Source organism: Bos grunniens, chromosome 3, assembly GCF_055505025.1.
Source record: "Bos grunniens cultivar Pamir isolate PY7600 chromosome 3, Bosgru_T2T1.0, whole genome shotgun sequence".
Lineage (NCBI taxonomy): Eukaryota > Metazoa > Chordata > Mammalia > Artiodactyla > Bovidae > Bos > Bos grunniens.
Window position 1 is genome coordinate 106,840,778 of NC_141167.1, and position 22,376 is coordinate 106,863,153.

General features: G+C 54.2%; 1 protein-coding gene and 1 long non-coding RNA gene across 11 annotated transcripts in view; one reads left to right on the forward strand and one right to left on the reverse strand.

Moving 5' to 3' along the window:
- The window catches only part of ARHGEF2 (Rho/Rac guanine nucleotide exchange factor 2), a 49,063-nt gene that overhangs the window by 10,240 nt on the left and 16,447 nt on the right, over positions 1 to 22,376 (reverse strand). For 3 of the 10 annotated variants that reach the window (XM_086393264.1, XM_086393263.1, XM_086393267.1), the window contains 11 exons: positions 20,919 to 21,036; positions 20,240 to 20,279; positions 18,988 to 19,081; positions 5,309 to 5,453; positions 3,134 to 3,201; positions 2,749 to 2,812; positions 1,971 to 2,097; positions 1,638 to 1,747; positions 1,342 to 1,488; positions 615 to 865; positions 282 to 407 (listed from right to left, as the gene is read on the reverse strand). In XM_086393264.1, coding sequence (XP_086249390.1) covers positions 282 to 407; positions 615 to 865; positions 1,342 to 1,488; positions 1,638 to 1,747; positions 1,971 to 2,097; positions 2,749 to 2,812; positions 3,134 to 3,201; positions 5,309 to 5,453; positions 18,988 to 19,081; positions 20,240 to 20,279; positions 20,919 to 21,036 — 1,290 coding nt within the window. Of the gene's footprint in view, positions 1 to 281; positions 408 to 614; positions 866 to 1,341; positions 1,489 to 1,637; positions 1,748 to 1,970; positions 2,098 to 2,748; positions 2,813 to 3,133; positions 3,202 to 5,308; positions 5,454 to 5,671; positions 6,174 to 12,040; positions 12,118 to 13,440; positions 13,599 to 13,765; positions 14,010 to 15,484; positions 15,522 to 18,987; positions 19,082 to 19,268; positions 19,291 to 19,388; positions 19,590 to 20,239; positions 20,280 to 20,918; positions 21,037 to 22,376 lie in introns of those variants that run through there. The other 7 variants (XM_086393269.1, XM_086393270.1, XM_086393272.1 and 4 more) reach the window with 7 other exon arrangements.
- On the forward strand, positions 14,033 to 15,843 carry LOC147376670 (uncharacterized). The gene is made up of 2 exons (XR_015161130.1): positions 14,033 to 14,129; positions 14,307 to 15,843. It is a non-coding gene; the product is annotated as an uncharacterized LOC147376670 (long non-coding RNA).

The window sequence follows — 22,376 nt, forward strand, 5'->3', positions numbered from 1 at the left end:
GAGGGGGACCCGCGGGGAGGGCGACCGAAAGGACGCCGGACTTGGAGCCTAAGCCCTGGTCATTGACCTGCAACTTGGTCATTGACCACATGCCGGCTGGCAGAAGTTAATGACTCTGGAAAATGGGCTGACAAGGTCACAGGTTTACTGTGAGGACCCAAGGAGCGAAAGCTCTCGCTCCAGCACTCTGAGGGGCTACAGATGGAAATGCAAGCAGCTGTGTCCACTAGGGCCAGAGCACTAGAGGAGGCAGAGGGTGGGTCTTGGAGAGGTTTGCTCACCCGGATGAACTGCTGGAAGCGTTTGTCTCGGGCATACAGCTCCTTATAGAGTTTTAAGGCCTTGGTGTGGCGGCTACAGAACTCTGAGTAGGTCTTCCGCATCTGCTCTGCGCTAGGACCTGAGAACTAGAAGTTGGGAGAGCAAGGCTGGGTCAGCATGTCCCCCAAAGTCACATCTCATCCCCAATGCCCTCTCGCCTCCTGCCAAACAGACTGGCTTCCTGCCTCTCCAACTCTCTCTGCCCCACCCCCCCAGAGTCTGGAGATGAGAAATGCCCACTCTAGCCACAGCCCTGCCCAGGACTGCTGCTCAGGGGTCCTGGCTTTTCTTACCTGGCTGATGAGCAGGTCCCCCAAGCGATGGATGACGAAGTTCCGGGTGCTGCCAGGGCACAGGGCCTGGCGCCGGCGATCCAGCAGCTGGCTGAGGAAGCGCGTGTGGATGTCAGTGAGCTCGTCCACACAGGGGAACAGGCCCTGGACCACTCCCGGCTCCAGCTGCAGCTCTTCCAGCATGCCCGTGCGGAAGAGGCGGGTCATGATCTTCAGCGTCCGCACGTGGTGTAGCTCTGTCTGGATCAGCTCTGTGGGGACGGTGGAACATCCGGCTTGGCCACAACTGGTGGGGCCCAGGCTGGAGACCTCAGGCTCATCAGAGATTTTCAGTTTCCCTTCCAGGCTAATATTCTGCATTATTATGATCTTAGATCATTTTTCTAATCATTTATCTTTATGCCTTGCCATCCCAAGGCATAAAGGCAAAAACTATGTGTTCCCTACATGTCTAGGCTTCCCACAGTCCCCAGCACAGAGTTGGGCATGGGATGGGCAGAGAGGAAAGACTAAGAGTTGAATGGAAAGAAGGGATAAAGAAGGGCCTTGGAGGTCAACAGCCTCAAAAGGTGGGGACCTCGTAGCTACTTATGGGATCCCTGGCAGGGTCTTGAAGGCCAATGGGATAAGAGGAAAGTGTCTTGAGAGGTAGGGGCTGGCAGAGGAAGGACACAGAGAAACAGGGCTGGTGATAAACAAGAAGTCTGGGGTGGTCTTCCTGGCTCACCATAGATGACATCCTGCTGCTTCATCACCTCCTTTTTATGCTGCTGCAAGAAGCTGCTATCCACTGCAAGGCTCCAGGAATCGGCTGTAAAGTCCTTCTCATCCATCTCAAAGTCACTCATCAGCTCGTTGTAGATCACCTCGGCACCTGGACGCAAGTGGGGGAAACGACTCGGACCCCAAACCTCTTCCCTGGGTCCTGGGCCCTTCTCCAGATCCCTTTCCACCCTGCCTTTCCCAGGCCAGCTCCCGCCCGCCCCTCACGCCTGGGTCTCCCCCAGGTCCGGGCATGGTCACCTTCATCGATGAGGGACTCCACCGACAGTGTCCGGTTCCGCATGTTGAGGGAGTCCGTGGACTGTGAGAGGATCCGGCGAAGCCCCAGGGGAGACTCATCATTGAAGTGTCTGAGGGGAGTGGAGCCTGGCTGCATCACCCGACTCACTCGGGTGAGAGATCCCTTCCCAGGTTGGGGAACCAAGGCGGGATCCCAGAGGCAGTCACCCTAAGTTCTCCTTACCTATCATTCTGAACTCAGGGATGGGAAGGATCTCTCAGCCCCTCCCCCCTACCTGTCTCCACCGCCTCACTCTGCCTGACTGGTTCTCCCGTCCCCAAGTAGAGGCTCACCCAGCAATGTTGGTGGTGGAGACACTTTTGGCTAAAGACAAGGAGGAGCGGCCACGGCGGGAGCCGAGCAGGGACTGCCGGATGTCGGAGGGGTAGATGGCTGAGCTGGGCCGCTCCCGAGTGGTAGCTGTCGGAGGGGATACCAAGCAAGCAAGCCTCAAACCTGGTGCCTTCCCAGGACTCAAGCCTCCCAGGCTCCTTGACTAGAAAGGAAGCCTCCTCTCCAACCCCACCTTTAGCCCAGTTCTAGTCAGAGAAAGATGATAATAACACTACCCATAAACTTGTGCAATACTTTTAATGGTTACAAAGAGCTTTTCTTATCTCTTCCCCGCCACAAGCCTATAAGCAAACTGCAGCTCAGGATGGTGAAGGGACTTGTCTGGGGTGACTCAGCTGGTGGCTGAGCACAGACTCAGACTCTAGTCTTCCTGACTAAGCACCCCACTCTTGCTGTCACACCAGATCTTTCTGAATTGGCCCTTAACAACTTCTGCCAACATCCCCAAGTGCCATGTAAATAACTGATCATAATAATATAAAGTGAGAGCAGGCTCAGATGACCAGTCAATCCCAGGCCTTCAACCTTGTTTGAATTCTGCTGTCCTGCCCCCAGGCCCATTGGTCTAGATCTCCCTTGTGGGGCCGCCATCAGCTTCCAACTGAAGGGAGGAAGGTGCTGTGCCAGGGAACAACCTCAGGGGGGCAGCAGAGCCCATGGGCCGAGAGGCCTGGGGGTCCAGGGTCCTATGGCAGCTCCTGCACCCTCACTACTCACTCTTACTGCGAAGGGAAACGGACTGCAAGGCAGTGTTGTTCTTCAGCAGGGCAGCTTTCTGTTGCTGTGAGACAGAGAGCAAGAGAGATACCAAGAACAGCTGTCACCCAAGGGTCACCTCCATAGGCCCAGGACCCCCTCGGGAGAAAGCTGGCTCGATGGCTAAGGGCACCAGGGTGGCTGACCCCGGTGCCCAGGGGATGTGTCCAGAGCAACAGGCTGGCCCCCTCCGGTGGGGCCTGAGGTCTAGGGTGGAGGGTCTGGGCAGCACCGTGGTGAGGAGAGGGGTGCAGGAACACAGGGTGAGGAATGAACGGAATAGGCACGAGGGTACCGCATACTCGCTACCCTCTCCCCCAGCCCTCTGCCCTCCCTGCCATCTCACCTTCTGCTTGACCTTGGTACAGTTGGCGAGGGTGTCTTTACAGCGGTTGTGGATAGTCACATTGCAGGCTGGGAGGGTGGGGTAGAGAGGGTGACGGGAGGGCCAGGTGGTACAGGACAGGACACACCCACATGCAGACCCCCATGTCCCCCTGGCCACACCGTCGGAGACTCACCCTCTCCCCAGACTCCTTGGCCATTGCCACATCCCAGTCCCTCTCCTCCCGCCTCCCCCTTACTTCAAGCAGGAGATGAAGTGAGGGGGGATAGGTATGGACCACAATTAAGCCATAGGAGGGGGATAATCCTGACTCAAAGATGACCTGTGAGGTGGACTAGAGGGAAGAATGGGTTACTGGCTGCCAGAGATGAGCTCAAGAGGCACAAAGGTGGTTGAGAATGACAGATGGCAGAAAGGACGCCCACGGAACAGAAGGTGGCACAGGAGCAGCTGGGATGGGGGCTAGGGGCAGGGGGGGAATGAACATCCCCTGGGCAGCGAGGAAATGTGCCACATCAAGTGGATCCTAGCAGATGCAACGATCCTCATCGTACAGATGAGGAACCTGTCTCCTGGAGAGCTTAAATCATTTGCCAGAGGTCTTAGTGGCAGAGCTGGGGTTTAACTCAGGGGTGTCTGGGTTCTACCTGGAGCCACGTGTCTGCCGGTGAACCCTGGCTAGGCCTAAGCAATGCAGAGGCTGATGGATCCACCAGCAGAGTGGGGACTGGCCATGCCTTGCCCCTGCCGGCCATGCCTGCCTGCCTTCTGTACTGCTCATGCTTGCTATGACTCCAGTCTCCCTTCCGGGCCCGGGGAGTCTTGTTCTCCAAGTAAGGCAAACCCACAGCTCCCACACTCCATCTGCTTCTCCCTCATCACCCACCCCACCTTGCCGTGGGGTAGGAGAGAAGAGGCGAGGAGGGATAGCCATGCCTGGGCGCCGGGACTACCGGCTGTCCTGTCCCTCTCCCTGATGTGCCCTCAGCCCTTGGCTGGCTCCAGCTTCCCCTCCCCCATCCAACAACACCGGAAACTCTGCTAACTCCTTCAGACAATACCCAGCATCAGGCTTACTTCCACAAATACAAGGCGAGCAGGGTGGGGCAGAGGGGCAGACAGAAGTGGGGGCTGGGGCTGCGCCCACCCCGCTGGAGCTCTCCTCTACTCCAGCACGCAGTGTCTCTGGATCGAACCTCCGCTTTCCACCTGCTCTCAAAATAGCGCTTGCTGCCCGCCCCCCCAGTTCCCCTGGCAACGAGCTTCCAGATTGGGAATTTTGTCAGGTCTCTAGAGGGATCTAGATTGGGGTTCCCTCCTCACCCTCATAAACTCAAGTTGAACAGTGAGGAGGGAGGGAGGCCTCACTGGTTCTGTCTGGGGTTCCCTGCCAGGTTCCATAGAGATTTAGAAGCTAAAGCTATAGCTCCTCTGTTCCGCAGTGGGCCGTCCTGCTCAAACCAGAAGCAGCTCTTTGCCATAAGTCTGGGGGTGGATGGGTGGATAGGGTGGGAGCCCTCTGTATAGGCATCTTGGGGAAGGAAGAAATCTTGGCTTGTACTTAATACAGGGCTATCCTGAGATGTGGCTGAAGGTCAGGAGTTCTAACCGCTATTCCCTCAACATACACATTGCTGCCATATCCTTTCTTTCTCACTATGTATCAGTCGGACTAGAAATTTGAGATGGGTGTCCTTATCCCTAATCCTTCAGAGATTTAGAGATTTCAGCCTCCACCCAGTCAACAGAAAGGGAGGGGGCAAGGGGACCCTGAAGTCCTGAACACCCAGTTTGGCCCAGGAAGATCGGCAGAGCAGCTGCAAGGCTGGCAGCCTCCCATCCAGCTCCCCTATCCACCCCACCTCCCCAGACACACAACATTCCTGCTCCTTCTCCAATCAGTTCTCTGACCCTCAGCAGCTGTTCGGGGAGCTGGGGGATACCCAGCGGACGACAGCTGCAAGGAGAGCCACCCTGGCCTCCCCTCCCCCATTCCCCACCCCCAGTCCCGCTTATGCCATATTCTGACCGCCACTAGTCCTAGACGTAAGGAAAGGGAGAAAGGGATCAAGCATCCAGCCCTGGCATTTGGGGCTCAGAGCAGAAAGGACAGATGGAAGGACTAGGGTCAGGGCGCACTGAGGCAGAGTGACATTCAGGGTCCAAAGAACTTACTTGGGCAGATGAGGGCTTCCTTGGCTGTGATGCTCTTGTTACAGGCATAGCACATGGTCATGCCCGAAACGGAGATGGTGGTGAAGAGGTGCCCATTGGTGTAGCGTGCGTCCTTGGCTTCCTTCATCTTCTCCTTTTCCCGGGTCTGCAGAAGGGGCGAGAGAGACAGGAAGTGAGGTTGGAGGATGCCAGGGTGCCTGAGAAGTCCAGAGAGGCAGGCGAGGGCAGAGGTGAGAGAGCAACGCCTTCCTGGGGTTGCCAGAAACACACCACTTCCTGAAGCAGAGCCTGCCGCAGCGTGTCAGAGGTAGCTGTCCAGGAGTGACTGGCCATCCCCAAGGGCCGAGCTGGCCCCTGACCTACCTGGCCCCTGCGGCTGGGTTGCCTCCTGTTGCCGCTCATCTCCACAGCTCTAGACCTCCGCGTCCTCACTCCACCTCCCGGCTCTAGCTCTGCTCGCCCCCAAGCTGCTGTACTCTCTTCTCTGTGCCGGGAGAAGATGCGCAGAGAGGAGGGGAGAGCAGGCAAAGCAGAAGGTGCCAGCTCACCAGCGCTTTCAAATCTATGGGAGTTAGCTCCTCTTATAACCATGACAACCGGTGGTGGAGCCGCTGTCTCCGTGGCAGTGGCAGTCACAGTGGGGGGGCAGGAGATCCCCTTATCAGATTGGCTGAAGGGGGCAGGATGCCTCCACTGCCACCCTCAACAGGAGGTCCCAAACCTTAGAGGCCTCCACGTCTGCTCAGCCCAGGGACGTCTGCTCAGCCCAGGGACGAAGGGCCTCTCTGCAGGAGGCAGCATGTCCCCCGCTAACCTCAGGGAGGAGGAGCCTGGTTTCAGTCTCTTCACTTGTTCTCTCTGGGATCTTTAAGAAAGGAAACTTGGCCATCAAGGTCTCATTCCTGGCAGGAAGTCTCTTCTGCAGTTTTAACTTTTATCCTTCTCACGCTCCCCTCCAAATCCTAGGATCGCTCCCTTCTTCCTCCTCACCCAGTTCGTCTAGGAAGTCCTTTCTGGCATCCGCCCTCCATCCCAGCTGCAGCGCCAGTTCCTCCTGCCCTGCTCTGTCTGGATGGGGCACTCTCTGGGCTTGTCTGCACAATCTCAGAAGCAGGCATTTCCCATCAGCTTTCTCATCTCCTGCTTCATCCCCCGACCCCCACCTCTGCAGGTCAAGTCCTTCTCCCTGACCTCTTTTCTGTCCTTCCTCAAGGCCCCTGAGCTTTCCCTGAACCTGAGGAGATGAGAAGATGGGACACCGTGCTTTACACCCATTCCAGGACCCTCCTCAGTGGTCACCTCAGATCCCTGGATTTTCCCTCCACTCTTAGAGAACTGAGAGCAGGAAGCAGAGATGACAAGACCACTCCTTGCAAGGCCTCCCTGCCTCTCTCAGAAACCGAAGAGCGAGATCCTGATGGCCAGATACTGATGGCCAAGGGTAATGAGCCCCAAGTCAGATGATGCTGTGTGGGGCCCTGGGACAGCCAATCAAAACTCAGAGGAGAATCCGCAGTCTGGACTTGGGGGTGGGGAACCCAGTCCTGACTCTCAGCTGAGGTCACTCTAGCAGTTAGGAGGTGGGGGAGGGGAAGAGAGGCACTGGCTTGGGGCGAGGGTGGAAAAGGGAAGTGCGGAGGGACAGTATGAGTCAACAGCACAGGGGCCAGAGGGCACTGGACTGTGGTGCCCGAGGGTCTCAGGGCTTCCTGGTGCCCCAAGATCCCTCTCTCTCCCGCCGACCCTCAGAAGTCCAGGTGTGTCTGATGATGAGCAGAGCCTGGAGGTCTCGAGGTCATGCCCCACCAATCACCCATTTTCCCTTTCTCCTCCCCTCCCAGCCTCCTGCTCTTCCGACAACACCCTCTCCTTCCCATCCCTGGCCTCCCACCTCCTTCCCACCCTTGCTGCTCTTGGCCTCTCCCTCCCCTCCTCCTAGGCCTTGTCAGGGAAGCTCACCAACCTCTCACTGTAACCTCCCTCTTTCTTTTCTGGTACCTACCTATCTGGACCACTAGAAAATTCTCTCTTTGGTCTAACCGCCATGTGCCCAGCTCCACATTATAGCTCTTTAGGAAATCCAATCCTCCTCTGAATAAAATGGCCTTATAGAACCTGGGAGACTTCCCTCATAGCTCAGTCGGTAAAGAGTCTGCCTGCAATGCAGGAAACCCAGGTTCGATTCCTGGGTCGGGAAGACCCACTGGAGAAGGAAATGGCAACCCACTCCAGTATTCTTGCCTGGAGAATCCCATGGAGAGGAGCCTGCCAGGCCACAGTCCATGGGGTCGCTAAGACAGGACTTAGCAACTAAACCACCACCACCATAGAACCTCAAAGTCCAAGTCCAAACAGCTCACTGCCCTACACTCTGCCTTCTCTTCTCCTCACCTGCCCTCCCACAAACAGAAAAGTTTGAGGAATTGTTATGTTTGAATTAAAAGTAAGCAAACAAAAAACCGTGACCATATTAAAAAGAGCAACATGGGGAGGGGAAAATTAGGGGTAGGGGATTAAGAGATACAAACTCCTGTGCATAAAATAGATGAGCAGGGAATTCCCTAGTGGTCCAGTAGTTGGGACTCTGCAATTTCATTGCTGAGGGTTCAGTCCCTGGTTGGGGAACTAAAATCCATACAGCATGACCAAAAAAAAAAACCGAAACAAACAGAAAAGAAGCAAGGATGTATTGTATAACACAGGAAGTTATAGCCATTATCTTGTAATAACTTTAATGGAGCATACATAATCTGTAAAAATACTAAAACTAATATAATAAGGTAAATCAACTATATTAAAAAAAAAAAGTGACATATCTGAAGCAGGGTCAGCTCCAAAATGGGCAGTCCTGCAGATGCAGTCCTGCAGATCCGCTACAGAGCTGCTACAACTCCCTTTCTCCCCCGACCTCTGCCCTCTGCCTTCTGCCCTCAGGCCTCCAGGAGCACTCACCTGGGAAAGAGGCGGGGAAAGAGGGCGAGAGGACCGGGGCAGCCAGGGGACAGGGACTCTTGTGGACCTTCCCTCTCTGGCTCCAAGGGCCCAGCCTCCTCCGCCTCCCAACACTCACCCTCTCTCCAAGGGACCCCCTGTCTAGGTGGGCCAGCAGCGGGCAGCAGCCACAGCAGCAGCACATCCCAACACAGACACTGCCCGGCAGCGAGCGGCCCTGGCACTGCCTAGTGCTATTGTCCTGGAGGCAGTCTGCACCCTCCCCAAGGGCTCAGGCTGGTGAGGCAAGAAGGACACAGGGCCTGCACCCCAGGGCGGCCTGCTCCCTGTCAATGGCCCTGTGTGCTTCTCTGCCCTCTTTCCAAGTATTCTTAAGATCACCCCTGTTACCTGCCTGCCACCAGCCAGCAGGACAGCCCTTCACCTCACGACCCCATCTGTCCACCAAGAAAAGGGCCCATTACTCCCCAATCCACAACAACCACTCGCACACTCAGAGGCCCTTCCTGCTTGGTTCAGTCCTCTACGTCCAGCGTCCAGAGTCCTGCTTTCTTACAAACCCTCACAGAAGGTCTTGCTACACAGCCTGCATCTCCGCCACTGCTGCATCAAGGATGGAGTGAATAAAGCACGGGTAAGCACCAAGCACAAGGGCTGGAACATAACAGACACTCAACGTATGCTTGGGAAGAGAGGAAGTAAAGAAGGACGGATGGATGGCCAAGACACCAAGACAAGGGGTCCTAGCAGCACCCTTGCCCCTGCTCTAGGGATCCCCTCATTCTTTACCACAGCTTCAGAGCTTTCAGTCTCCCCTTCCGCCTCCTCTCTTTCTCTCTTTGGCTGAGCCATGCACTTGTGAGATCCTAGTTCCCTGACCAGGGATTGAACCTGTGCCCTGTGCCCTGGAAGCATGGAGTCTTAACCACTGGACCACCAGGGAATTCTGGTCTCCTCCTCTCTTGTTAGTCTTTCCTCCCTCCTCCCAGAACTTCACTCCTAATTCCTTTGAATTTAGGCTCAGATGGTATCCTCTGAAAGTCAGAAGAAGACTTTCCTTTCCACTGTCATCCCAGACCTTGGTCATTTTGGAGAAAGACTAGGCAAATGGCAGAGGGCATTGAGGCTGCTGGCTCAAACACACAGGCAGTCTCCCCTTCCTCTGGCTTAGGCTCCCAGGCGAGAGATGAGTAAGGCAGTGACATATGCAAAGGCCACAGATGCCAGAGCCAGGACTTTGGCTTCCTGTGTTCCCGAGCGGGCAGCAGAGGGTGGTGGAGCTGACCCAGAGGAGTGAGAGCCTCTCCAAACAGAGCCTAAACTCTCAGTGTCCTTGTTCCTCCATCAGGTATGTCCAAACCAAGACCTCTGGAGGTCACATGATGCTGAGAATGACCTCTGGGCAAGGGGTAGCAGCCTCTTCCCCAAGGTGGTACAGTCTCTGTCCAGGCCATGCTTGATGCCCAGAAGGTCCCTGGAAGGTTCTACCAGGTTTCAAGTCAACTGTGGCTTAGACCCTGGACAGCAGGGGTTCAGAGTCATAGGCTGCAAAGGGCCATGAGTCCTGAGGGATGGGTTCTAGGGCTGGGAAATGCGAGAGGGGGTTCCTGGCCATGGGACTGAGAAGAGGGTGTGGGGTGATCTCAGCCAGGCTTTGCTTCCTTTATGAGCTTCCATGGATAAGATGAAGGCAGGAGGCTGAGGAGACGGCGGCCAAATCGAAACGTTAACACCAAAGCCAGCAACATAACACAAAAAGACATCGCTGAACACACAAAGGCACTTAATAAACGCTTGCTTGATGAATGAAGATGAGATAGCAGACGGTGGGGGTGGGCACACGAGTGGAGCAGAAGAGGGGTGCTGAGGGCCATAGGGAATAAAGTTGGGCTGGAAAGCATAAGACTCAGGCATCCTGAAACCCAGCTCGCCCCCCCACCAGGCCACACCTGTCGGGTCAGGAGAGAAAGACAAGCAGAGATGGAGGGGGGCAGTGATGCAAACAGACGGGCATTTGTGCAGGCGAACAATAGCTGTGCCAGGACTCCCTGCCCTCCTGGCACAGGGCAGGCCGGCTGAGTTGGGAGGGGGGCAGCTGCTGCCTGCAGCCCCTCCCCCACCCTCCCCCAAGGAGACATAAACAAACCCAGAAGGGTCCAGCCAGCACCTCTCAGCCATTTTTCCGATCAGCTCCAGGAACCATGACCAATCTGCTCCCTCTCGTTCCTAGATGATACTTCAAAGGAGAGACTGAGCTAAGAATGGAACTACTTCCTCACGTCCAGAGTGCAATGAGCCCCCTACTTTGGTGACCATCATTCAAACAGTGACCCAGAGCATCTGGGGACAGACAGACAGACACAGACACCCACACCAATACACAGGACAGGACATGTGCACACACGGGACTCACTCTTTCAGATCTGCCGTCCCTGACTCCAAGGTCAGGGGTTCCAGGAAAGCCAGAGGGACTGAGACTGAACCCCTCTTGAAATCCCTCGGGCAGCCCAGGCACGTCCCTCTCTGGGCGCCATCCGACCCCCTGGAGTCACTCAGCCACTACCTTAAGCATTACACTCCCTTCCCCCATCCTTGCTTCTCCCCTCCCCCTCAGCTCTTTTCCTAACCTCTAAGGCCCCAAGAATCTTTTCCTATGCCCCGCAAGGCCTCAGCCTCTCCGGAGACCCCCTAGTTCTTCAACTTCCCTCCCAGACTGCCAGCACCGCCAGTTCCCTCCAGGGCTCCCCCAGCCCTCCTCTCCCGTTCCACTCCCAGTCCCGCACACAAAGCCAGCCACCTCTCCAACAGTCAGAACAAAGAAATAGTCTCTCTCCTCTCCCCCACCACCACGCTCCAAAGCTGGGGTCCTTTAGATTCCAGGGGGACCCCCTAGCCTCCAGAGCCATCCCTGATCCTCTGGTCCCTGCTTCCTTCTAGGGAGGAAAGGACTCTTTGTTCTGAGAGAGGAGACAGTTAAGGTTTGGGGGAGGAGGAAGGTGGGAACAGAGGAGGAAAGACAGAAAAGGGACCTCTGGGGTTTGGGGCCTATGAAGGTAAGAAGTAGAGCGCAGAGAATGAGGGGGTGGAGGACTGAAGACAGCCTGGAAGAATAGAAATGGAGTGAAAAGAGAAAGGAGTCATGGGTGGTGATGCGGGAGCTGCATAGACTCCAGGAGAGTGGGAAGGAGAAAGCGGCAGGTTCCACTTAAATTCCTTCTTCTTCAAGGAAGTCCCAAGGAGGAAGGCAAGGAATGGTGGGGGGCGGGGGCTGTCAGGACCTGCTGTGAAGCATCCCCCCAAATAGGCAGCAGGGGAGACCATCTTCCTCAAATTATCTCATTTCCAGCAGGCCCCCTCTCCTTCCCACCGCAGTATAAAAAGAAAGGAGACAGCTGGTGTGCTTGGGGGAGGGGGAAGAGGGGATCCAGGGTTTGTTGGCTAAGAACCAACTCCCCTCTTCTGTAACCACAGTTTTCCGGAGGTGGCCCTCCCCTTCCGACCAGCCCAAACTGACAAGCACCCTCCTCCAGTGGCCTCCGTGCCCTCTCAGATCTACCCACTCAGCCCCCCACATCCCCACCCCCAATCAGATTCCCAACACCCCCCAAACCAAGATCAGCCCCAGGACCCCAGGATGGAAAAAGTCAAGCTTCTAGATTCCCAGTCCTTCCAATGACCAAAAACAAAACAAACAAATGCAAACCCCCCACAAGACATTAGGACCCAGTTATCTGGCTCCCCAACTCCTCTCAATAACGGAAAAGGGACCCCAGTATCTACCTTCCCAGAATCCCTGTCTATAGCCCCTCACCGGTGCCCCCACGGCTTTCCTTTTTAGGGTGGAACCAAATTTCCGTGGTTTCAAAAAACCTCTCCTCCCCCTTGGCTCTACTCCAGAGTCTCAGCTCAAACGGTTGAAAAATAAACAGACTTTCATAGCTGGGGCCTGGCCTGGCGCAGGGCTGGGAAGAGCCTGCCTGCCACCCCGCTGTTTCACGGCACTTCAGCCGCCACTCTTCTGGACTTCTGTTTGTCTTAGGCCCTACCCAAACCCCCAGTTGCTTTCCTGTCAGCAGAACCTTAACCCAGCCCCCCTAAGGAAAAGTTCCAGGACAGACTCTCTCCCAACTTGGTCTCTAGATAGGTGGCCAGGCTAGGAGCTAGGAGGGAAGTGGAGGAAAAGGGTTCCATCATCTTTGAGGGCTCCAAAGGAGTGCTGCCCCCATGTCTGAAGACAGTGATGGTGATCAGCATAGGCTGCCTGCCAGGGCAGAACACTGGGATTGGAAAGAGGCCAGAGATTAAACCAGCTATGGACTGGGTCTTGGCCTTTCCAATAATGGGTATAGTGTGGCTGCCTAAGGCAGCTGGGAGGTGCTGCCTGCATGCACCACCTTCCTCCCAGCTCTCACTTATTCACATACAAGTCAGCTTCATCATTTCCTGGGGGCTGAGGTGTGGAGAGGTCAGTCTTTGGCAGTGGGCCTGGGTACAAAAGCAGAAAAAAAGGATACTTGGAAAGGAGTGGCCAAGAGCTCCAGATAGGGTTGGGGGACTAGGCTAATTATATATCCAAACTCTAGAAATGACACAACAGTCCCAAGATGAAGAGCTAAGAGCAGAGGTGGGGAGGAGGGAGGAGGGCACAGTGCCAAGTGGGTCAGCCTAAAGGTTTCAGGTTATTTCGGGAAGCTGGTGGGGCAAAAAGGGGTGGGGGACCCTGATGTTTCAGGAACTGGGGTGCCCAGGAACCTTCCTAAGGATGGAAGAAAGGATCCTAGCTACACAAAGACCTCTGCTCCCTTCACCTGAGGGTGATGGCTTGGGGGGAAGTAAGCTGTCCCTAAGCTGTCCTGACCCCAGTCACCCGCCCACCGTTGGGGAGAACTGAATCACAGCTGGAAAGTCCATCTGCGAGGAGAGGAGGAGCTGACTTTTGTCTTGCACGGGTGGTGATGCGGGTGGTGGTGGTGGGAGGAAGCTGGGAAACCACCCCCTCCCACCCCTCGGCCGGATGGCGGGGACAAAGAGGGAACGACCGCGCCAGCGACTGCAGGGGGGCGGGGAGGGGGTACACAGAGAGCACCCTGGTGGGACCCTGGGAGAGGGGGTCTCCGAGAACCTTCACCGCGCCCACCCCCGCGACACACACACCTCCCTGTTCCCGCTCCGTCCCTTACCGGAGCAACTTTCTTTCACGCGGCCCAAAACACCGAGTCCCGCCGGATCGGAAGCAGCCCAACCCCTGGTCCGCTCTCTCCCGGGACCCCAGCGGAGAATCAGCTCAGAGACGGAGGCGCGGGTCGCGTCGACGGCTCCCCCAGCCCCCTCCCCACTCACTCACAGTCCCCACCCACCGCGTCCCGCCGCTTTCCCGGCCATCGCTCCGCCCGATTTTGGCGCCCAGAAAGCAGGCGGGGAGACCCGGGAGCGCCGCGCGGGTGCCGGGGATCGAAGGGCACCCCAAGGACCGCGGGCGGGAGGGACAGGGGTTTCAGAGCCCACCTTGCTGGCCAGCTCTCTGCTCCGGTCGATCCGCGCCCGTGTGAGGGATTCGATCCGAGACATAATCCAATGGAGGGGCGCCCGGGAGGATGCGGCGCGGACCCAGGCGTCCGGCTATTGTGGGGGGAGGGCGGGGAGGGGTCTGCCCCGCACGCGTCAGTCTGGGGGACAGGAAGTCTGACTCCCCTCGCCCGGCACCCAGCGCCAGTTCCTCAAACCCGAGTCTCCACCCCCGCCCGAGCTCAGGAAGGGGGGAGGCGGGGCGGAGGGAGGGCGGAGTGCCGCGCGCCGGACGGGACGCCTCGGTCAGTGGAGGGGCGGCTCGCACGAGTACACGGGGTCGTGGACTGGCAGTCCAGCGCCGGTGTGTGCCTCTGTGTGTGTGTGTGTGTGTGTGTGTGTGTGTGTTGGGGTGCGGGGTGGGGGGGTGGTGTCTCTAACCCCAGCCGCCTCGGCTGCAGTTTTCCTAAAACCCTCCCTGGCCTGCCCCATAGCCCTCACCCCACGTTCATCTTCCCCTTCCCCTTCTCCTCCCCCAAAGCAGTCCATCAGTCTAGAAAGACCCGCGGGCCGGAGGATTCCAGCCGTTCCCAGCTCTCCAGGGAATCCGGACCAGTTCCTTCCTGGCCTTTGGGGGCCCATCAAAGCAGGCCAGAGCCGACCGACCCCCCCTTTTACGATCGGGGCAGGGGTGGGGAGAGGGCGGAGAAATCAAAGGGGAACTAAAGGCTGGGTTTTAGTTCTTTACAGGGCCTGGAGGAAGAATCCGAGAGGAGAGAGTCCTTCCCCAAGCCCCAAGCCTCTCTGGGGCCTTCCAGGCCGGCACTCTGCCCACCCCCTTCCCTCCTGCTTCTGCCTCCACCGACGGCTTGGGGCCAGGGGTTGTGGGACCAAGACGCTGAGGAAGTCCTTCCTTGTGTCTAACCCCAGTTCTCTCTGTTGCCAGTTAGACCAGAACCAGAAAGCCCAGCAGCCAACCTGCCCCACTGGAGAATGGCCCATGTCTCCACGAGGAGGAGCGGTGGAGTGGGACACACTCTCTGGAAACTCTGCCCCAGCCTGAGGCAACCTCCACCTTTTGGGGGAAACACCTCCTCCCCTAGAATTATAATCATTCACATTGCCCTTCATTTCTACCTCTCAGAACCTCCGTGTCTCTGGAGCAACCAAAAGCACAGAGAGTCCTGGAACAGAGCATCTTAAGTTTGTAGGGTGCTGCCTGACTCTGGTCCTCAAAGGTGTGGAGGAAGGAGGGGAGGAGAGGAGGCCCAACCCAGACCCAGCGGCTCCCTGCAGGGCTTCAGCAGCAGGGCCTGGCTGCAGGTTTTAAGCCCAGCTCAGCACTCTTGTAGGTGCCAATTTTAGCCTCTGCCACTATTTTGGGCTCCACTGCCTCACCACTGGCTGAGCTCCTTGGGCTCTTCACCCCCACACTGCTCCTCTGACTTCCCCTCCTGCCTAGCAACTCCTTCACCTCTTTTTTCACCCATTCCCCTGTTTAGGATCCTTATATAGCAAAGACCAGAAAAAAAGGAGAGAAAACAACCATGCCCAGTTCTAGGCTGAATGGAAACTAGAAAGCAGAAGGGACTTCCCAGGGCCATCAGGGAGGCTGACTTCTCCAGGGTTGCACCTGCAGGGGAGACCTACAGGAAGGCCCTAGGAACTCTCCCGAAAGCAGCGGTCTTGAAGCTCCTAGACCCATTATCCCAGACTTACCTCCCCCCAGTGGGCAGCCAGGGCTGAGGAATGTACTAAATTTAAAAACAGACAGCCAGAAGCCAGAATCCTAGCCGCAAGGCTCCGCCCACTGGGGGCCCAGAGACAAGGGGTAGGCTGAGACCTCGGCTTTTCTCCCAGGCCTGGGGTAGGAGGGTGTTGCAAGCTAAGGATGGAATCTTAAAGCGCCAAACTCCAGTCTGGATATGCAGTAAACCCAGGACCTGAATCCCAGAGTTCTGTGAGGGATCTCAGTCCCTAAACTCAATTTAGAAGGTCTCTATATGAAAGAAGAGGACCTAATCTCATAGCCCTCTTCTGTTTCCCACCCCAATCTTCAATAAACTTTCCACCCATTTGCTCTTTGTTACCTTCCCTCTTACCCTTCCTCTTCTTCCTCTTGAGAGGTGAATAGTAAGAAGGGGACTTAGGGAGTGGGTAAAGGGACTCAGTCTACCTTTAAGAACACCTGTGCTTTTAGCGGGCTAGGCCTGCAGCTTGACTTAATTTCTACTTTCTGTATCCTCTGGAATAGTGAACCCTTTTCCTTTTGCTTTGGCATCCCCTGACCTTTCTTCCAAACCGTTTTCATCCCAGTCCCTGTTCCTTCTACCAGTGATGCCTCCCAGATTTTCTGAAATTATTTTCTTAGATACACAAAAACAAAAGCCAATATTAATTTCTGCCAGAATCTAAAAGTAACCACCCCTTCTTTAGCTTATTTAATTTGACAGAGAAGTGCCTGCGTGCTCAGTCGTGTCCGACTGTGACCTCATCAATTGTAGCCTGACAGGCTCTTCTGCCCATGGGAGTACCCAGGCAAGAATACTGGAGTGGGTTGCAATTTCCTTCTCCAGGGGATCTTCCCAACCCAGGGATTGAACCCATGTCTCTTGTGTCTCTTATGTCTCCTGCACTGGCAGGCAGGTTCTTTACCACTAGTGCCACCTGGGATGCCCTAACTTGACAGATAAGTCCCCCACATTTCAGGGGTAGGGAGGCCATCCCAGAGAAGAACCTGGTTGTCAGCGTCTTGTCCAGTAGATGAGCAGAGAAAGCCACAGAGATACCTGGGCCCAAGTCCTATGGTGGCCAAGAGGTTTGTTTTACTTCTTATTACTTTGTTCCCTTGTGTATTGTGGAGGGGATGATTAATCCATCAGAAATGGTGGAAGAAGGGGCTTCCCTGGTGGTCCAATGGCTAAGATTCCTTGCTCCCAGTGCAGGGGGCCCAGGTTCAATCCCTGGTTGGGGAACTAGATCCCACAGTTCGAAGGCCACAATTAAAAGATCCTGCATGCCGCAACTAAGACCTAGCACAGCCTAGTACATAAATATTTAAAAAAGAAGAAATGGTGGAAGAAGTAAAGAGAGGAAATCAGCTGTTCCGTAGGTTTACTGACAGAGGCAGAGGCGACAGTATATAGTCAAAGCTCTAGGTTCATAATACAGCAACACCTCTTACTAACTGTGGGGTCTTGGGCAAGTGGCTTAGCCTCTAAGATATCTTGCCATAAAATGGAAATTCAAATACTTATCTTTGCCAGAGTGTTATAAGAATTAGATGAGGACTTCCCTGGTGGAGCAGTGGATAAGAATCCGCCTGCCAGTGTAGGGGACATGGGTTCCATCCCTGGTCCAGGACTATCCCATATGCCTCTGAGCAACTAAGCCCATGCCCCTGTGCCACAACTACTGAAGCCCAAGCACCCTAGAACCAGCAAGTCACAACTACTGAGCCTGGGTGCTCCACTGAAGCCTGTGCGCCCAGAGCCTGTGCTCCGCGAGAGAAGGCGCCGAATGCCAAGCCCGGGCACCATGACTAGAGAGTAGCCCCTGCTCTTCGCAACTAGAAAAAGCCCACGTGCAGCAGTGAAGACTCAGCGCAGTCAAAAATGAATTTTTTAAAAAATGAGATGAGTTGAGCTCTGTAAAAGTGTTGTTGTCAACTTTACATTGCTCCTCAAGTAAGAAGAAATAAGCTACTTCCTTCTTTCAATGCTTGACTGAGCTGCTCTCCAGCCACACCTCTGGTGTTTACCTGCTTATGGCCCCTATCCTGAGCTAGGAGGAGGGGAAAGGAAGAGATTTAGTGACTCAAGAACACACATTCATGGGGGTGGGAGCAAGATGAACCAAGAGATGACAAAGAGGGAAACAGGTAGACAGGACCAGAGCCCTGGTGAGGAAAGGTGACGCGGACAATGTCCTGATGATGCTAGTCCTTCCTGCTGCTGGCCTGGGCTCGTCTCTGCCCACTTTCCCTTTCATCCCCTCACCAAACTGCCAGGCCAAGGGTGAGCAAATGAAAACCAACTGGGATCCAGACGGCCCCTGGGCAGCATCGACTTCCCCTCTCATTCACATTGCAGGAAAAGAGGGTGATTCTGCCATCAGACTCTCCTACTCTGCGCTGAGAGCCTGCGGGGTGAGGGGCCCCAGAACCAAGGTCTCAGTGTTGGCTTTGTTCCCTAGAGAGCTCTGTTCCCCACCAAGAGGCAAGAAGGAGCCTCAGTGTGCCCAGCTTGCTCTGGTCTCAGACTGCCTGATCTCATGCTTCAGCTTCTCACTACAGCCTGCGGTGAGAAGGTGCTAAGAACCTGGTTTCATTTCTGCCCTCCCTGCCTACCCAGAGGAAGGAGAATCCTGGCTAAAAGACTGACAGAGAGAGGGCCCAGGCACTGTGGGCAGGTGAGAACCTTACTGGGTAGAAAACTGTGGTGTTTCCAGGTGAACCTGATGATGTCTCGTCTGGGGTTTCTGTCAATGTTCAGAAGCTACCCCGGTGGGAAAATACATGCATACTTGGGTAAGCCAGGAGAGGAAAAGGGGGATGGCTCATTCTGCCAGTAAATGAAGAAAGTAGAAATGAATTCAAGCAGTAGGCAGAGCTCCCGGTTTCACCAGAGCCTGAGGGTTGGTAATAAGGAAGAGAGCAATGTGCCTTCATCTTCCTGGGGTCAGAATTGCACACAGCCCCACGTGGGCGCTGTGTGTGCGCTTCCATAATCATACACTCCTGGCTTCCACTCTCCCTATGGTCTAATTTCAAGTCCTTCAGCTGCTATATCCGCCCATAAAATTATGAGTGTAAAAGCACTTTGCAAACCCTAATACTCTCTGAAGAAGTAAAAAGTGTTGCTGTAATTATTATCATCATTATGTCCAATGGCTAAGATTTCTGCTGCCCACCTCTTAGCTATGTGGGGCCTAGAGAGGGAAGGCTAGGGCACTCCTTAGCTTCCGAGGCCCTGGCCCTTCTCTTCTTCCAGCTGTCTACAGCTGGCTACTAAGCTAGAGGCGTGGGGAAAGCAGAGGAAAGGAGATTTACTGGGACATAGGGAGGGAGCCTGAGAGACATAATGTGTTCCCTTAAAACTTGAACCATTGCCCTGTGTCTCTGCCTACTGGCGGAAGCTGGGGAGGGGGGCAGGTGGTGAGGTGGAGAGGAAGGGAACTGGGGAGGGCAGGGGGCCCAGGCTTCCCGCTCCCCTGACTCCTACCTTGGCCTTTCCGGTCATGCCCAAGATCAAGCTGAGTGTCCGTCGCAGGGAGGAGCCTGCCCAGGTACCTGAGCTCCGTTCCAGTTGGCTACAGCTGCAGAGAGAAAAAGAACAGGTGAAGGGATGGAGCTAGAGCTGGAAAAGAACAAGATACTCCCAGAGATATGGTGGATGAAGGTGCCATAACCAGGGGAGAGAAAATGGAGATACAGGGGGAAGACTGAGAGAAGGATGGGGACAAGGGAAGGAGGACTTAAAAAGAAGAGGCTCCCACCCCCTACCTCCTGGGATTTTCTGGCTATGGTCACTACAGTTTCCCAGGCCCCTCTATATATGAGGGAAACTCCAGGCTCCTCCCAGATAAATACAGACGCTCCCCTCCTCCCTAATCCAGGACCAACCTCTTTCATACTGCTTCCCAACGGAAATGATATGGGGTGTGGTGGGCTCTCCAAGAGGACGTTTTCCCCCCACAAAACAAGAGCCCTGTGTACGACCCTCTCTGCTGTGTGGAAAGGGCCTCTGGGCCTACCGCCAATAAGGACTGAATTTCCTGGGATTTCATCAGCCCCATCCCATGAGCTAATCCCAAACCCAGAGCCAGGAGGATGTGTCAGCTAGAGATTTTCAGGACCACAAATCAGAGCTTGATATCTTAAAGGGCCCATTCCCAGCTCACACACCCACACTGTCTCAGAGGGCTGACCCACTCTAATCAGACTTTGGCTGCAGGAGTCAAACAAACAGGTGCTGATTCGGCATGCTTATTTACACAGACACTGAAAGCTCCCAGCCTCCACCTCTGTCCTTGAACTACATGCCTTCAGCCCCTGCCCTCTCCCCTAGGGGCTCAACTGCCCATGCCCACCTCTTCTTAGGGCCACTCCCCATTGGTCCTTGGTCACAGTCTCTCCCTAAGATTGTACAGCAGCCAACCTTCTGACCCTGACAGCAGCCATCAACCTCCACTCTCTTACTCAACAAACACCCTGGGGGTCCAGATACTCCTTTTCTTTCCCTAATTTCTTCCTCATCCCATGGAGCTACCGGGAACCTTCTTTGCCTTCCCTGCCCAATGAGAAGAAGGGCAACTCTTTGCAGTTCAAGGAGAAGGATATTTGGAGATCTTTGATCAAAAAACGTTAAGGGGTGCAATGTTGCAGAGACCCTTGAGGCTACAAAATTCCTGGCCCAGTCCCATTGCCTCTCCCCCATCCAGGCCTTTGAGAGGCTCTGAATCCCCCAAACTTACCTTTGGCTCAGGTCAGTGCCAGAAGACTGGGACAAATTCCCTGCCAACACAAAAGGAGACGTGAGGTGTCCAGCTAAAGCCAGACAAAGGCGCTCAGAGCTGCCTCCCCCACCCGCTCCACCTGGGTCAGGTTCCCAAGCTGCAGGTGCCTCTGACGCCATTCCTGAGGGCGGGCACTGGGGAGCAGGGAAGGAGGGCGGGTCTGAGCAGAGCAGAGCTGAAGGACTTAGCAGCCAGGGTAACAGAGCCCTGGGGGGTTGTGTGGAGAAAGGCTGGAGGCCAGTGTCACAGTTCTGTTTCCGGTGAGTGGAAAGGACAGAGGATTCACTCTGAGCTCCCAAAGCCTCATCTTGATGACAAGGCATGTTGAAGGTAACTGTCCCCCTCTCTGGTGAAGGGGGAACCTGGAGAGCCTCTTCCTGTCCTGTGTTCTCCTTCCTTGGAAGGAGAGTACCAAAGTCTTGAATTCAGATCTCTCATTTGCATAAAGGCGTTTCAGAGTACCAAAGTCTTGAATTCAGGTCTCTCATTTGCATAAAGGCATTTTGGAGTTTCCAAAGGTGTGTGGTTGAACACAACGCAGGACCTCTGAACCCAAAATTTACAGCTGGCTCTGAGGACTGGGGTGAGACTGCCAGAAGAAGGGGCCACCACTGCTTTGCTCCCCACTTTTACTCACCAGCTGGGTCTGAGCAGCCCAAGAAGCAATTGATGCCACTCATGGATACAGACTTGGAAAGCATACCAGTGGCTGAGTGGTCCAAAGGGCCAGCTGGTGGGTGACAGGAACCTTGATCCTAGAATCAAGAATCTTCATGCAAAGACCAAGCTTCAACCATCTTCCCCCCAGGCTCTTCACTTTCCCACAGCAAAAGGCCCTTCAGGCCTTCTACCCCTCCCTACTACCCATATCTGGAACATTCCACTTGAAATAGTCAGGAAGTTATTCCTGCTATTTAGCAGTCATCACTCTGTTGCAACTCAAATCGAGGCTGCCTTAATATAGAATATATCCTAGAAAAGATTTACCCTGAATGGTTTCCAAAGTGACAAACTCAATCTACAGAGGTCAGGCAGATAGTGAAAAAAAAAGAAAAAAAAAAAATGGGGCAGTCTGGTTTTAAAACAATAGGGAATAGAAATATTCATAAACTACACACCCAATCTTTCAAACCCTTTTTGTTTCTCAACCCTACTTGGAACATTACAAAAACTGGCTATATATCAGTCCATAAGGCAAAATTTAACATACTTCAGATAATCTTTATCAGAGAGATCATAGGAAACAATCCAGAAGTCCCTTTTCACAACAGACTGAATAACGAATCTATGGTATATTTATATATACAACAATAAAAATAAACAGACTATAGTTCACCCAACAATACAGATGAACCTCACAAAGAATGCCAAGTGGAAGAATGAAGATACAAAAAATTTATATACATAATGGATGCTGCTGCTGCTAAGTCGCTTCAGTAGTGTCCAACTCTGTGCGACCCCATAGACGGCCTCCTACCAGGCTCCTCTGTCCCTGGGATTCTCCAGGCAAGAACACTGGAGTGGGTTGCCATTTCCTCCTCCAATGCATGAAAGTGAAAAGTGAAAGTGAAGTCGCTCAGTCGTATCTGACTCTTAGCGACCCCATGGACTGCAGCCTACCAGGCTCCTCTGCCCATGGGATTTTCCAGGCAAGAGTACTGGAGTGGGGTGCCACATTCATATAAAATTTAAAACAGGTAAAACTTATTGATATTGTTTAGAGATGCACATAAATGTGGTAAATCTATAAGGAAAACTGACCTTGAAAGTCAAGAAAGTAGTCCTCTCTATCAGGAGAGGGCTGTGAGTGGGGAGGGACCCCAAGGGGGTTCTGGGTTTGGTGGTACTCTATTTTTTTTTAACCTAGAGTAGTTACATGAGTGTTTGCCTCCTAATTATTCATTACATTGTACAGATATGTTTTATATACTTTTCTGTATGTATATTTCAAATTTTTTAAAAAATATCCATATATTTAGAAATTTAAAAATACCCTTCCAAATAAACTTGGTGATCAAAGAAGAAATCATTATGGAAATTTAAAGATATTTTATAACAACAATAATGAAAATACTACTCAACAAAACTTGTAGGA